This window comes from Borostomias antarcticus, assembly GCF_949987555.1.
Source record: "Borostomias antarcticus genome assembly, chromosome: 3".
NCBI classification, from domain to species: Eukaryota; Metazoa; Chordata; class Actinopteri; order Stomiiformes; family Stomiidae; genus Borostomias; species Borostomias antarcticus.
Window position 1 is genome coordinate 24,051,753 of NC_140236.1, and position 16,333 is coordinate 24,068,085.

General features: G+C 46.2%; 1 protein-coding gene across 1 annotated transcript; it reads right to left on the reverse strand.

Annotated features, from left to right (window-relative positions):
* Positions 1-209: 209 nt before the first annotated feature.
* On the reverse strand, positions 210-8,329 carry gata5 (GATA binding protein 5; the record flags this gene model as incomplete). Its single annotated transcript, XM_084462051.1, has 6 exons — positions 210-338; positions 753-883; positions 1,032-1,116; positions 2,985-3,113; positions 5,444-5,613; positions 7,813-8,329. The coding sequence occupies 6 exons, from the start codon at positions 8,327-8,329 to the stop codon at positions 219-221; spliced, it is 1,152 nt and encodes a 383-aa protein (XP_084318177.1). The 3' UTR covers positions 210-218.
* Positions 8,330-16,333: the final 8,004 nt, after the last annotated feature.

The window sequence follows — 16,333 nt, forward strand, 5'->3', positions numbered from 1 at the left end:
GTAGTTAACATGGTCAAGGTGACCAGAGCAGGTGAAGCATGATGCAACTCTGGTCCATCTCCTGGTCTGGTCTGCGGTCTGGTTGCGGTCTGGTTGTGGTCTGGTTGCGGTCTGGTTGTGGTCTGGTTGCGGTCTGGTTGTGGTCTGGTTGTGGTCTGGTTGCGGTCTGGTTGCAGTCTGGTTGTGGTCTGGTTGTGGTCTGGTTGTGGTCCGGGTACTCAGGCCTGGGAGAGAGCACACCAGGAGTTCTGTGGAGCCATGGAGGTAGGGGTGAAGGGATAATCCTCATACTTGATGTCCACATGTCCTGAAACTGTACTGGTCAGCTGGGAGGAGGCCTTGAGAGAGAGACAGGGGGAGGGAGAGCAACAGAGAAAAGGAGAGAGACAGTAGGAGAAGAGAGACAGGAGGAGGAGGGAGAGAGACAGGAGGAGGAGGAGGAGGAGGGAGAGAGACAGGAGGAGAAGGGGGGGAGAGAGAGAGAGAGAGAGAGAGAGACAGGAAATGGAGATAAACAGGGGGAGAGGGAGGAAGAGATGAGGGAGAGGTAGAGAGAGTTACTAAACTGTCTATGAAACTGACTGGATGTGGGTGTAGAAGAGTAGGGCTAGGGCTAGGGTTAGGTTTTGGGTTAGAGCTAGGGTTAGAGCTAGGGCTAGGGTTAGGTTTTGGGTTAGAGCTAGGGTTAGAGCTAGGGCTAGGGTTAGGTTTTGGGTTAGGGCTAGGGTTAGGACTAGCGCCAGGGGCCTCACCTGAGAGACAGCGGCGACGGTCTGGCCAGCGTAGGGGGAGGGGGCCATGCTGGTCTCACTCTTCACAGTGGAGGCATGTTCTGAGACAGACAGGGAGGACGGGGAGCTGGTGCCTGAGGCCATTGAACCTCCTGGTGGACAGACAGATGGACAGACGGAGAGATGGACAGGGTGAGGGTCAGGTATACAGACAGGACATGGCCAAATCCAACACACACTTTCTCTTTCTCTCTTGCTCTCTCTCTCTCTCTCTCTCTGTCTGTCTGTGCATTACCACACCTGTGGAGGACTTGGTCTTGGGCATCTTGGGTTTGCGTTTCCTGGTCTGGATGCTCTCTTTCTTCATGGCCAGAGGCCGGGGTACCTGGGAGGCCAAAGAGACACGGTTACCGTCACAGAGGAGGAGAGACACAGCTACAGTACCATCACACACCATAGAAACACAGCTACAGTACCATCACACACCATAGAAACACAGCTACAGTACCATCTCACACCATAGAAACACAGCTACAGTACCATCTCACACCATAGAAACACAGCTACAGTACCATCACACACCATAGAAACACAGCTACAGTACCATCACACACCATAGAAACACAGCTACCATCACACACCATAGAAACACAGCTACCATCACACACCATAGAAACACAGCTACCATCACACACCATAGAAACACAGCTACAGTACCATCTCACACCATAGAAACACAGCTACAGTACCATCACACACCATAGAAACACAGCTACCATCACACACCATAGAAACACAGCTACCATCACACACCATAGAAACACAGCTAACATCACACACCATAGAAACACAGCTACCATCACACACCATAGAAACACAGCTAACATCACACACCATAGAAACACAGCTACCATCACACACCATAGAAACACAGCTACCATCACACACCACCATAGAAACACAGCTACCATCACACACCACCATAGAAACACAGCTACCATCACACACCATAGAAACACAGCTACAGTACCATCATACACCATAGAAACACAGCTACCATCACACACCATAGAAACACGTCACTGCTTTTATTTGCTTATTGGACACCACAACCAGCCAGCCAGCCAAGCCACTCTGCCCTCCCCTGATAACAATGACCAGCATGCTCTTGGAGGCCTCTCTCCCCCACACACACACACACACACACACACACACACTCACACACACACACACACACAGACTGCTCTGCTGGGGGGGGGGGGGGGATGAGGGCGGGGCGGCAGGGGACACAATAGTAATTTGGCTAAGTATAGGTCAGGCCACGGGAACATGACTATATAGGTTCAACTGAAGCAGTGTGTTTGTGTGTGTTCAAGCAGGTTTATTTATCAAACGTAGTCTACAGGGAGAATGTAGCGGGCTCAGTAGTGCCCCACTAAAGCCCTCCAGGTGGCTGTACCAATAGAAGCAGGATAGAGCAGGATAGAATAGGATGGAAAACAGGTCAGTCCTCGTGTATGTCTGTGGTTGTGTCTACCCCATGTAGCTGCATGTACCTCTGTTGTTGTGTCTACCCCAGGTAGTTTCATGTACCTCTGTTGTTGTGTCTACCCCAGGTAGTTTCATGTACCTCTGTTGTTGTGTCTACCCCATGTAGCTTTGTGTACCTTTGTGGTGGTGTCTACCTTGTGCATTTTCATGTACCTCTGTGGCTGTGTCCAACCTGTGTACTTTCATGTACCTCTATGGTTGTGTCTACCCCATGTAGTTTCAAGTACCTCTGTGGTTGTGTCTACCCAGGTAGTTGTATGTACCTCTGTGGTGGTGTCTACCCCATATTCTTTCATGTACCTATGTGGTTGTGTCTACCCTATTTATCTTCATGCACCTCTGTAGTTGTGTGTACCCCGGGTAGTTTCATGTACCTCTGTGGTGCTGTCTACCCTGTGTACTTCCATGTACCTCTGTGGTTTTGTCTACACTGTGTAGTTTCATGTACCTCTGTGGTTGTGTCTACCCCATGTAGTTTCATGTACCTCTGTGGTTGTGTCTATCCCATGTAGTTTCATGTACCTCTGTGGTTGTGTCTACCCTGTGTAGTCTCATGTACCTCTGTGCTGTGTCTACCCCATGTAGCTTCATGTACAGTATGTCTGTGGTGGTGCCTACCCCATGTAGCTTCATGTACAGTATGTCTGTGGTGGTGCCTACCCTATGTAGCTTCATGTACAGTATGTCTGTGGTGGTGCCTACCCCATGTAGCTTCATGTAGAGTCCGCAGGCATTGCAGACCGGCTCCCCATCAGCGTTGCGTCTCCACAGCGTGGTGGTGTTGGTGTGGCAGTTGGTACAACACAGACCCGCACGCCGGGAGGTGGTCTGCTGTGGACCGGGGGGGGGGGGGGGGGAGGAGACAAGGAGGAGAGGGTTAGAGAGGGAGAGGAGAGGAGGACGAGAAGGAGGATGGAAGAGGAGAGGAGGAGGATGAGGAGGAGGAGGAGGAGGAGGGGGAGAGGATTAGAGAGGGTATGGAAAGGGATGGCTTGGTCAGGAATGATACACTATTCTGATAATTACAACAAATAGCATTCTCTCTCTGTGGAATCTCTCTGTGAAATTAAAGGTGCTATAGATAACAATTTTATGTAGACAAATCATTTTGAAAAAAAACTCTAACAAGGCTTGTGAGCCAATAGTATAATGACTGTCCCGGACACAGAGGTGGTGGTAATACCGCTGGCTCACAAGCCTCACTAGAGCTGGACACAGAGTTGGTGGTAATACCGCTGGCTCACAAGCCTCACTAGAGATGGACACAGAGGTGGTGGTAATACCGCTGGCTCACAAGCCTCACTAGAGCTGGACACAGAGGTGGTGGTAATACCGCTGGCTCACACGTCTCACTAGAGCTGGACACAGAGGTGGTGGTAATACCGCTGGCTCACACGTCTCACTAGAGCTGGACACAGAGGTGGTGGTAATACCGCTGGCTCACAAGCCTCACTAGAGCTGGACACAGAGGTGGTGGTAATACCGCTGGCTCACACGCCTCACTAGAGCTGGACACAGAGGTGGTGGTAATACCGCTGGCTCACAAGCCTCACTAGAGCTGGATACAGAGGTGGTGGTAATACCGCTGGCTCACAAGCCTCACTAGAGCTGGACACAGAGGTGGTGGTAATACCGCTGGCTCACAAGCCTCACTAGAGCTGGATACAGAGGTGGTGGTAATACCGCTGGCTCACACGCCTCACTAGAGCTGGACACAGAGGTGGTGGTAATACCGCTGGCTCACACGCCTCACTAGAGCTGGGAACCAAACAGACATCTCATCTGCATTTTGGACCTGTCGTTTTGGGGGGGAAAGCAATACTTTCTATAAGCACTGTGGATGTATCATTCTATTTTAAATGATTTGTCCACATAAACATGTTATCTATTGCACCTTTAAACACATGTTGTGTTGCGTGACAAAGGTGGTTTGCTGACACAATCTAAAGGCTTGCATGTGCATGGCTGGGGTTCACTGAGATAGCAGTCATGTGAGGTGCAGAAAACCAACAGAATTCAATGAGATGGCCCAACTAACAGGAAGCTTGTTTCCAACGTACCCTAGCAGCTGAACCTATCTGCTTGTTATTGGATGTGGGTAAGATTTCTCAGCAGAGACACAGAGAGGCTGTGGTCACGTTGTTCCTGAGCTTGGCACAGATCTGTCTAAAAACAGCCAATCCAAGGCCAAGGACTGGGAAGGACAAATAACAGCACGGCCGGCCTGGACAGGAGGAGAGGAGAAGAGGGGGGAGAGGAGGGGAGGGGAGAGGGGAGAGGAGGAGAGGGAGGAGAGGGAGGAGAGGAAGGAGAGGGGAGAGGAGGAGAGAGGAGGAGAGGAGAAGAGGGAGGAGAGGGGAGAGGAGGAGAGGGAGGAGAGGGGAGAGGAGGAGAGGGAGGAGAGGGGAGAGGAGGAGAGGAGAAGAGGGAGGAGAGGGGAGAGGAGGGGAGGAGAAGAGGGAGGAGAGTGGAGAGGAGGAGAGGGAGTAGAGGGGAGGAGAGGGAGGAGAGGAGGAGAGGAGAAGAGGGGAGAGGAGGAGAGGGAGGAGAGGGGAGAGGGAGGAGAGGAGAGGGGAGAGGAGGAGAGGAGAAGAGGGGAGAGGAGAGGGAGGAGAGGGGAGAGGAGGAGAGGGGGGAGAGGGGGGAGAGGGAGGAGAGGAGGAGAGGGGAGAGGAGGAGAGGGGAGGGGAGAGGAGGAGAGGGAGGAGAGGGGGGAGAGGGAGGAGAGGAGGAGAGGAGAGGGGAGAGGAGGAGAGGGGAGGGGAGAGGAGGAGAGGGGAGGGGAGAGGAGGACTGGTGGATGGGAACTAGTGCAGCTGCCCTGGAAAGGCTAGTTCCTGAGAAACACACAGCAAGGTCTCTCCTCAGACTCTCTCCCCCCTCTCTCTGTCTCTCTCTGTCTACTGACCTTCTAATAGAACTCCCTGACCCTCCTGCTCTCTCTCTCTCTCTCTCTCTCTCAGTGTCTGTTTAAACTCTACAGCCCAACCTGAGTGGGTAGCCCTTGGTAATTTCCAATTGAATACCTCTTGCGACAAAACAAAGACGGTATAATTTTGATATTGAACTTTTGACACATCCCTAATAAGATAGCCTATTATATTACAGCCAATCGACTCTCTCTCACATGCTGACAGTGAATCACGTGGCGCGGGTCTTACCAGGCGTTTCTGCGGCTTAATGAGCGGCCGGTTGATGCCGTTCATCTTGTGGTACAGACCGCAGGCGTTGCACAGGTAGTGTCCGGTCCCGTCCCTCCTCCATAGCGGCGTGGAGATGGAGCCGCAGTTCACGCACTCGCGCCCCTCTCCAGGTATCTCTTCCACCATGTCTGAAAAAAACAAACAATTACAGGCCTACTCAGTAAAAAACAACAACAAACAAACAAACAGCAGGTATAAAACATCGAGCAGCAGGAACGTTTGACGTGCTTTGGGAAAATATTATGAATAATATTGATGTTGTAATAATTCTGATAATATATATAATAATATTGAATAATTCTGATGTTTTCATTAATCCAAAACATTTTTTCCTTCGTGGTCCTCAGTCTCCGTTTGAGGCTCCTAAGCTATATTAATTTCCATTTTTTATTATTTGCTTGAAATAGCCTAATACTAAGTTTTGAGCAATAGCCTACTCGTGATTCCGAAAGGGAGTCCGAAGTTCCCTTCAATACCAGGAATTGCGTTTAATGTGACAGCGCTTTATCAATTAATGTAAATAATTGAGCACACAATAGCCTAGGTACGTGTCAAAAAAGTTTAATTAATTTATGGGACATTTCAAGTCTTGCATGCCATCAACGCATTGGGGGCTCTAAAGACGACAGAACCGTAGGCCTATATAACGCGTGATAAATTCCTCCGCCTAGGTCGCTGGAGAGAGAAGTTTAAAAGCCTCTCCGTGATGAAAAGAGATGTGAAACGAATGCATCAATACGCAGACAGACAGGGTCAGTGGCGCGGGGCCGTCCGGCGGGGCGTAGGGGAGCCGGGCGGAATGTCAATGGCTATCTTATCAGTGTTGGGGATCCAGGGGTTCCCCATCCATCACCTGGCCGACACGCGACAGCCTCCTGCCATTAATTGCTGGAATTCCTAATTCCCCGGATTAGAAGAGAACGATAGGCTAAGAGAACCCACCATTACGAGAAGTAACAACAGTGATTTTCAAACGACTGGATTTGTATTGCCGACTCATTGTTATGAGTGGTAGTCTACTGAGCGGTGTAGCCTAAGTGGCTTAGTCCTTCGCGTGCGTGTGTGTGTTGTTATCTAATTAGCCTATTCTAGTGGAAAGTGTGAGCTCATCACTCAGATGTCTGAGGGCCACCGCGTCACGAATCCAAACCGGTAATAAACGAATAGGCCAGAAACCATTTTGCTCAGTTAGACCTACGCCAGCCTAATTCCAAAAATGTAGGCTATGCGCGAAATAAATAAAATGTTTTTTTTTTACCCAACAGCTTCTCCGTGACAATTAACATTCTTTATGATTATTTAATTTTTGTATGTCTGTATGTTAATTAAAAATGCAGTTTAATTTCAATAGCATGTATTCGTGTCACCACAGAGGTGTGAAACGTTTAAACCTAATCAACACACACACTCACGCCTGGATAGGCAGGCCAGGTGGACAGACGCGTAAAAGCTATCCACCTATCCAGGTGATTACCAGTTTAATAGAGCCTTTATTTATGTCCATTCAAAGGAGGTGTCGGATGATTAATAAACGGGTGTAGGTCTGCTGTCCTCACACAGTCTCAAACAGCCCAGACCAGCCTGCTCCTTTAGGACACTGCATCATCAAGACGGTCAGAAGCATCATAGTTGTTGTGACCGTGAATCGTTTTCTCTGTCTCAGAGTGTGTATTGAACTATTTTATCAAACAGAGGAAAAGAAAACTGACCGCTGCTGGGGATTAAATTAGCATCGTAATGAATCGGGTTTAGCGGCCCTCCGGTTTAAAGAATGTGTATTGTGTGTTGGATTGTTTTTGAAGGTTGATTGAATCTTGTCTTTTGTTGAGGACTATGGCTCAATCGATGGTTCAAATGTACCGCTGCTCTCAATCACTACAATAAAAAAAAAAAAAAAAAAAACAGAAACACGGCTGTAAAATGCGATATCAGAGTTCCACAAGGGCTGGCCTTTTCAGCTCCTGATTAACAAGGGGTTAAAGCCGCTTAGTCAAATGCTTTAAGTCTGCATTGTGGGCCAGATTATTAGATCTATCAGTTTATGTTGTTTAGAAAATATATACCCAAAATATTGAATACAGGCTAATTAGTAGGCCTACATGTATTGCTAATTACAGGATATTTCTTCATGTTTCTTAATTAGGCTACATGCATTAGCTTTGCAACCGTATATTATTTCATTGATGTAGGCCTATATTGATTCAGTGACTAGGCTATATTGAATAGCCTTTTTTAAATTGTCAATAAAATTAGGGTGTAACATTATCTTTCTCTTGATTTAAAGTGCAGCATGCTATTAGGCAAATATGAGGAACTTTTCTACGTACCGAAAGTGGACAGCCTCCCGGTCAGGGAGCTTTGCCGTCCTTGCAGTGCGATCATTCCGCTCTCGAAGTGACCGGGCGTCCATGAGCTCGCCATCTCCGGGCTCATGTAGGCATAGGGGCTCGAGTACGACCCTCCAACCGAGCGCACCAACGCGCTGCCGTATTGGTCGGCCCGACCGCCGCTGCCGAGCACCAGCGGGTTCTGGTAGGCCGTGTCCCTGCCGGTGTTACTGCTCACCGGCGGGCTGTGCGAATAGGAGAACCCGGGGGGAGGGTGGGGGCTGGCCGGGTTGAAGGACGAGCTGTCCGCCCCGGTCTGAGGCCAGCCGTGGTGTCCGCCGAGGCCGTGAGGCTGATGGGGCGAGTCGCAAGTCTGTAGGTATGGCAGGGTGGGCAGCATGGCCGGTACCCTCGTGGTGGGCACGTACACCGGAGAGCTCGCCGAGGAGTGGATGTAGTTCCCGGTGTCGTGCGCGTACGGGGACTGGTTGGAGGACAAAGCCAGGCTTTGATACATTTTGACGTCTCTTCTTTAACCTTAAAATATATGTTGGCTATATTCGTTAAAATGTCCCCCGGTCCTGGTCACGTAAAGGCACTTTTGCTCACTGCGAATCTCCGGTGAGTTTCCGTTATCCGGTGGCAAAGAAATCCAGTCCTAAAGAGGGGAGAGCACACAGTAAGTCGTTTGGACCTTATTGTGCAGATAGATAACTCCCCATCCAACATGCCCTCAAACAGGACCTGGCGAGTGTCTGTTCTTCCATAATCATATAGTGTTGTCACATAGGGCCTTATGCTCTTAAAAAACCCGCATAATTCTCACATAGCCTATAACGTGGCCACGGCCAAGTACATAAAACTGTGTCTATTACATTCCAATTAAGGTCGATTGTTAATATAAACAGCCCGTTAAGATTAATGCGATTAAAAGAAGAAAATAATTGATCAGTGGGCCTATCAGCAATCATATTTTTCATGTGTCATTGTGACTGACAGATAATGGATTAAAATGACAGTAATGTCCTCTGATATCTCCAGATAGAGCTAACTAGGAGTGAACCCAGACTGAATCGGGAACTCTCTCTACTCTGCCCATATCACTGAATCATAAGCGAGCAGGAACTCAATCAAACAAAGCCACGGATGGCCGACCAGGGTCGTATCTGCCATGGCTGTATTTCTATCAATAGTAACGCAAATCACATAAAACGTTGATAGCAGCAGTGCGCACTGGAGGAATACAATTTCATCCAAGGGCTGTAGGCTATTATCTCACCCAGATAAGGACGGTCGGCCGATAAAGGCTGCTTGGGCTCAACTAAACTGGAGCTGAACAGCGAACTCCTTCTCATGTAGCCTACACCGCAGACAGTTTCCAGGGCTCTCGCGAAGATGTCCAAAAAGCACCTTTATGCGTAAAAATGTCGAACAGACAGCAAAGGCACTTCCTTGGTTGGAGTCGTTCTTTCCTCTCGGTATCTGAAGATAGTTACTCTCGCAGATAATTGCTGATATAACTGTGCTCCGATTCGCTCTCTACTGGAAAACTTCAGATCAGTTATTTGTACGGCCGAGCCCACGTGACGCGCTGGTAGGTAGGAGGCGGTGAGGAGGAGAGAAAACGGAGGAACTGACTACTACCAACTCGAGCAGCGCTGCCTGAAGACATCCACCTTTGCTGAATTTGCTGTCTTTGGTTGTTTGATGTAATCGATTGGGGTTAATATTTAAATTACTATGCAACCCGTCTGATTGATTCGGATTGGTTTAATTATTAATGAAGCGTTATCCACAGTAAACTGGCCAAATAAATTATTGCACCGCATTCAGTTTGATATAGCCTATGTGGTAGAATGTAAAAATACTTGAACGGTGTATTAATTGAACATTATAAAAGTAACATAAATATAAATAGGTAAAATGGCTTCGCATTATAAGCCTTGGCATTTTATAGTTAGGCTAGGCCTCCTATAAATTGTGAACTAATTAATGCACTTAATTTTATACTGATTTGATCAATCATGTTTGAAGGGAAACATTTAGGCCTACTTCAGGCATATGTATAGCCTACATAAGGTTATAATAAGGAATCATTTTCCATCTGGAAGAGAAAGTTGTGCAGGTTTTTATGGGCAGGTAAATCTGAATGAGTTCTCTATAAAAGGCCTGCGATAAGAGATACGACCAATAACTCGGCTTGATGATACCACTATAATCACAGTCATTACAGCCGGTTGGAGCTGTGGTTATCTAAACGACGGACCCCGTCAAAACAGAATGTAGCCTATACGATTATCATTACGCTAAAATACGATAATACAAGGCTTGTACTTGAGTTGTGAGAACAGGCATAAACGTCACTGCTATTAGTATTAAATGTAGCTATACAAACATATAAAATCAACAACAATTGATAACAAAACAAAAAAACAAAACATAATACAGATAATATTAATGATAACAACAAAGACGACAACAACAATAATAATAATAATATATTAATGCTACTACTATCCTGCTTCTACTACTAGGATAATAATAATTATAACAATAATAATAATAATAATAATAATAACACTAATACGAATACTACTACTACTGCTACTACTAATAATAATAATAATAATAACAATAATAATAATAGGTTACTGTGAATAACAACAAGCATAACAACAATAAGTGATAACAACAACAACAACCACAATGACAGGAACATAATTCTGATAAATGGTTTAATTCCTCTTATCACTTTTATAATTATCAGTAGGCCTATATGATAATGTCACTTGATAGAAAAACGTGTCAGGCTAGATTATCACTATATTAATAGTTACTAGGCTATATTTACGAATGAGCAAACATGGTATGTATTATGTATGTATTTATGTATGATGTCAGTCTGATATTTAATATAGGCCTACACCATTATTTTGGACGGAAATATATAAATATGAAATATAAATCACGGATCATTACAAGTTTTTGTTTTCTGTTTAGAGGCATCATTTAGGTTTGGTATTGGGCATCTTGGGGCGGTATTGATTATTAATTGCTGTTCTGATGTGTCTCTCTTATACAGTAGTCTATAGTGTGCTGTAGCCTATATGCCTATGTATACGTGTGTGTGTGTATTTATAAGGCCTATTATTAATTATTTGAAAGAACTAACGAGATTAGACATTGATGTTTCAAACTGTGGTCTCATTCCTGTTGTGTCCTCCCAGCCAGGCCTATAGCTTATACCGTCTGTCCTCCTGCCTTCCTGTCTGCCTGCCTGTCTGTGTGTCGGCTACAGAGGAAAAGTCCCTTTGTTTGATCATTGATGAGGGTCCAACGACCTGTGACTCTTAATCTCAGCTCTGTTAATTTTCAGGAGGGATATTACATCATCACAGTCTCTCGTCTTGGTTTTCTTCTTTAGAACGGACCTTGATTAGCCTAATGTTGGCTAGACTAGAAAATAGCATGTATTTGCCGTGTGTAACATGTGGCCTACTTTGGAATTATTGGTATCCGTTGTCCTTACAGTAGGCTATCTTATCAGTAGCCTACTAATCAGTTCCTATTCCCATGGGCTTCAATGAGAGATCAAAAAACGTCTCACCTTGTCAAAAAATAATTTAGTGCACTGACTTGAATTCAACTGAAAATGCTTTAGCTAGAGGAATTAATTATTCTTGCTAATAGCCTAACATGAAAACCGAAAAGTGATTGGACAGGACAGGCCTATGACAATATCCGATATAGGCTACTGACTTTACAGGTAGAAATAGTTCTTAAATCTATGGATGATGAGTCATTAGACTGAAGGTCGAAGATTAAACTGATCTTAACTTATTCTTAATTGGCTAATTAGCCATTGCGGTTGTAATTCTAGACCTTGAATTCAAGTCTTATTTATGCTATCACGCCCCGTCGCCGTGACTGTATAAATATACATTTGACCATTTGGTCCTTTTTTACCGACCCCACGTCAATCCGTCCGCGGAGCGCTCGTCCGTCATAAACCCAATAGGTTTACTTCGCCGACAACGGGCAGTGGGTTTGCGCGCGCTGAAATTCTCGTCTCTCACTACAAGCGGCTGATAGCGCGTTTATGAATGAGGTGCCGCATGAAGGCCCGCTAGGAGCAAGCCACGTTAAAGCCGTCCATCACGGCCTGCCCGCGGTCCCCCGACCGCCGGTCAGTCTCTGGTTATGTCAATAAAATCTAGGATGCTCACCGCAGCGCATTCTGTATGTGGTAAAATGTATGTCAGTTTGTATAATGTGCTTCTTCTTCGTAACTCTGTGACATCCACCGGTGAGACAGCTCGTGGTGAATACGTTTTAACTTTGATCACAGGCTAACGCCTGACGTCACTGTCCTCTGCGGTCGCATTCCTTAGACCTCAACGGAATCTCAGACTTTATCTTCATTTTCCGTAGGCTACTGCTGCAGATAGCCGAAGAATTCACAGAGGTAGCCTACTATTTATTGTCTATGAATGGATGGATTAAAACAGTGAGACAGCAAGACATAGCATCTGGGCACTAGAAAGAGAGAGAGAGAGAGAGAGAGAGAGAGGGAGAGAGAGAGAGAGAGAGAGAGAGAGAGAGAGAGAGAAGGCCTAGTAGTAGTACACTGACTTCCTACTTAGTAAGTCGCTTTGGATAAAAGTGTCTGCTAAATGACTGTTATGTAATGTAGGATAATATGTTATAATAGTATATGCAACACAATTAATTAGGGGTCAAGCACCGAAGGTGCGTAGAACCATATTGTAATTGTTGGTTTTCTTATTATTTTCCTTGACGCCCTCGAATAACTCTTGAAGTCCTCAACTAAAAATGCTGTAACTCGGCATGTCGCAACTACAGACCATGCGTAACTACGCCACAAAGACTCACCATGATTCGCACATGGTGGCGCTATAATAAGCAAATTAGCGTACAATGCTGCCATTTCCGCACAGATTGACGGAAATATATGAAACTTGGTAGACACACGTCATTCCTCATGAGGAACAACTTTGCAATTTGGACACATGATCTCCGCCATGATGGATTTGGCTGCAGGTTGAAAATTTGGAAAAACCTACAAAAAGTTTATTCGCCTGAACCGTAAGTCCGATCAGTCTGACGTTTCATTTATATGTTTAGGGTGCATGTCTCCCTATAGGGTGTTCACAGCTAAGTGATCCAATCCAATATGGCGGAGAAACTGGCATTTAAAACATATATTAATATATGTATTAATATATAATAAAATATGTTAAAAAATTGGTCTGCAAAGCTGCAAGTGCTTATCATTTTGTACAACAATAATCTATGGAAATGAAACTCACAATAAACGAATATGGCTCTACCATGTTGCACCAGGTCGAATCATTTGCAGATTCGCCCATAGGTGATGCTATAATGTGAAATTTTGTATACAATGCTTGCCATTTCCACCCCATTGGATAAAAATGTATGAAACTTTGTACATTTATGTCATTCCTCATGCGGAACAAACTTGCCATTTGCCATAGTCTCCGCCTTAATGAATTTGGCTGCAGGTTGAAAATTTGGCAAAACCTACAAAAAGTTTCTTCTCATAAACCGTAAGTCCGATTGGTTTGAAATTTCACATGTATGTTAAGGGTGTATGTCTCTCTATTGGGTGTTAACGGCTAAGAAATCCGATTCAAGATAGCGGAGAAACTGGCGTTCAAAAATTAAAATTTAAAGAAATTGTGCCACAAAGATAAAGTGCTTATAATTTTGTACAACAATACTCTAGGGCATGGGTTCCCAAACTCCATCAATGTGGGCCTCCCCTCTGAAAACAGTGACACACCAACGCCCCCCCAACCCCCCAAATTTGTCCATTATGCAAGACAGCGTTAGCTAGCCCATAACATTACACAACTAAGCTAGCTTGGTGGCACCTGTTGCTAGTTAACGTTATGATGTTTTCGCACAATACATTCATGCCTGCGGGGGGATGCTCTCTTTGCACTATCCACAAATTTAGTATACAACTCTCCCATTATTTATTTCAATCCCATTAATTTAAATTAACCAGCGACTCCCCTGAATTTCTTTGGGGCCCCCCAGGGGAGGCCCGCCTCACAGTTTGGGAATGCCTGCTCCAGGGACATTAAACTCACTGGACACGAAGAGGACACTACCATGTTGCGCCATGTCTAAGCATTTGCAGATTCAACCATAGGTGGCGCTACAGTCAACAAATTAAAATGCAAATTTCAAAGTGCTGGCATTTCCACGCTGTTAAGACAAACATATATGAAACCTGGCACAATCTTCTTCGTACAGGTTATTATTTACTTTACTATTACTATTATTATTACGTATTACTATTATTAGGTGTTGTTTTCTCCTCTCCTCCCCAGGCTCGGGGCCTAGGCGCTATCCTTTTACCGCCCCGAGCCTGGGTAAGCGGTCACCTGGACTATATATCCGGGCACACCTCCAGGAGCCATGTCACCGTTTCGTCATCCAAAACCATCAGGCCATGCATTCCGTTAGGTGTCCGGTATGTCCTGGATGACGTGGTCTGCGTTTTTTTCCTCAGCGCCACACTTGCACGCCGCACAGGATACTAAGCCCCATCGGTGCATCGATGAGCGAAAGCGTCCGATGCCTCACCCACACCAGTCTGGGTAAGTCCATCCCCGGGAGGGGAAGGACCAGCGGCCGGGATGAAATCACGGAGTCTGGAGGTGTTTGCCTCCCACTCTGCACGCCAGATGTGGTCCAAACATCCTGCCACGCTGATGTTAAGATCTCTGCATTGTTGCAGGAGATCCCGTGCAGCAGGCACAAAAGGGTGTCTCGACTTGAGACGCTGGGGAGGCTCCGCTGTTGCAGTGAGCCTGTCGTGGAGCAGGTGGTTAGGCTCCACGGCCTGGCAGGCGAGACGTGCTGTGGTTCCTGTGCGGCGGAGGCCAGCGGGCTGGATGCCTGCGAGGATGGGAAGGTTGTCCACAGGAGTGGGATGCAGGCATCCTGTCACGATGTGCAAGGCTTCATTGATAGGCAGGTCGATAAGGCGGGTGTGAGCACTGCGACACCAGACCGGTGCACAATATTCACTGGTCGAGTAGACCAGGACTAGGGCTGCCGTACAGTGTTTTTGCGCCGGCACCCCAGCCTGATCAGACCAGTCGCCTCATCAACGCCACACGAGCTGTTAACTTCTTGCGCAGTGACTCGAGGTGTCGACGGAACGTGAGCAACCTGTCCAATGTCACGCCGAGTTAGGTTGTTTCGGCGCTGTGTGGCAGGAGTTTTCCGTCAGTATGCACTCGGAGCTCATGTTTGGCTTCGTTGTTGTTAAGGTGGAAGGCCACCGACAACATCTTTGCCTCGCTGAGCTTTGTCATGGAATTTAACATAGTCTCAAGACTATTCAGATTCATATCTTTTCTTTCAATACCTATTCATCAAGTCCCCTGCAACCTTTAGTTTCTCTCCTCTCTTTTGTAATTGTAAACAACTCCTCTGCCTCGCTCTTCCTCCTTTCTTTGTTTAAGTCAGAAGGGCCACACCTTATGTCCTTCCTGCCCTGGCTCAGACCTTTTGTTTTCTTTGTCTATATTCAAAGTGATATTCAAAGTGAGTTTCATCCCCCGCCCACTGTGTGATATCCGTCACCTTACGATGACGTATAGACGACTCAGCCAATCAAATGACGCCTGTACTACCTCGTTGGTCTGAGCAAGATATAAGGAGAAGATTTGGCGATCTGATTTACTTCTTCTGCTAGAACCACTCTGTGTTTTACTTTGAGGTCCGTTTGCAATCGTATTTGTTTTCTTAATAAATCTGACTGAACATATTTTTGAGCGAACCTTGGCTTTGGCAAATACTTTCATTTTTATCAACTACAATTGGCGACGGGGATGGGATCGACTGCTGTGAGATTCGCCGGGGTGGAAGCGAGGGACGCAGACGTGCGGAGCGGTAGCCGCTTTGGAAAGCTTCTCTCGTTGCGTCTATGCGCATTGGTTTTGGAGAAGCCCCGCCGTTGGTTCCACTCGGCTAAGCTCACGGTACGTTGAAAAACGAAATCCTTTTATGCTTGTTATTTGCCTTGGGTTTTGGTTCAGCTTGTGTTGGTCTAGATTATTGAAAACAGAAACCCCAGCGTGGGTATTTTTAGTACGTATTTAGTAAGTAACTATCTAAGGAAGTTGTGGAGAGCAATATATATTTATATCGTATTGTCCTTTGACTTCGTCCTTGTTTCGTTACGAGGGTATAAGCTGTTCAGAAGAAGTGTGTTTGGTCTCGTGAATCTTGTTCCCCTGTAGTTGATGTACAATTTAGGTTGTTTATCGGTTGCAGCTTAGAACGGTTTTTTTTTAGTTAAATACGCCAAAGAGTTGGCACAGAACAGGCTTCCCTTTGGCCGGTCGCGGGTGAGATTAAAACCGCAGAGCCGTTGTGAGAGTTTTGCTCAACGGAGGTAGCTACAGGGAGTGATTGAGAGTTTGGCAATCCGCGTTTCTGGTAGAAGCGTTTGTCCCTT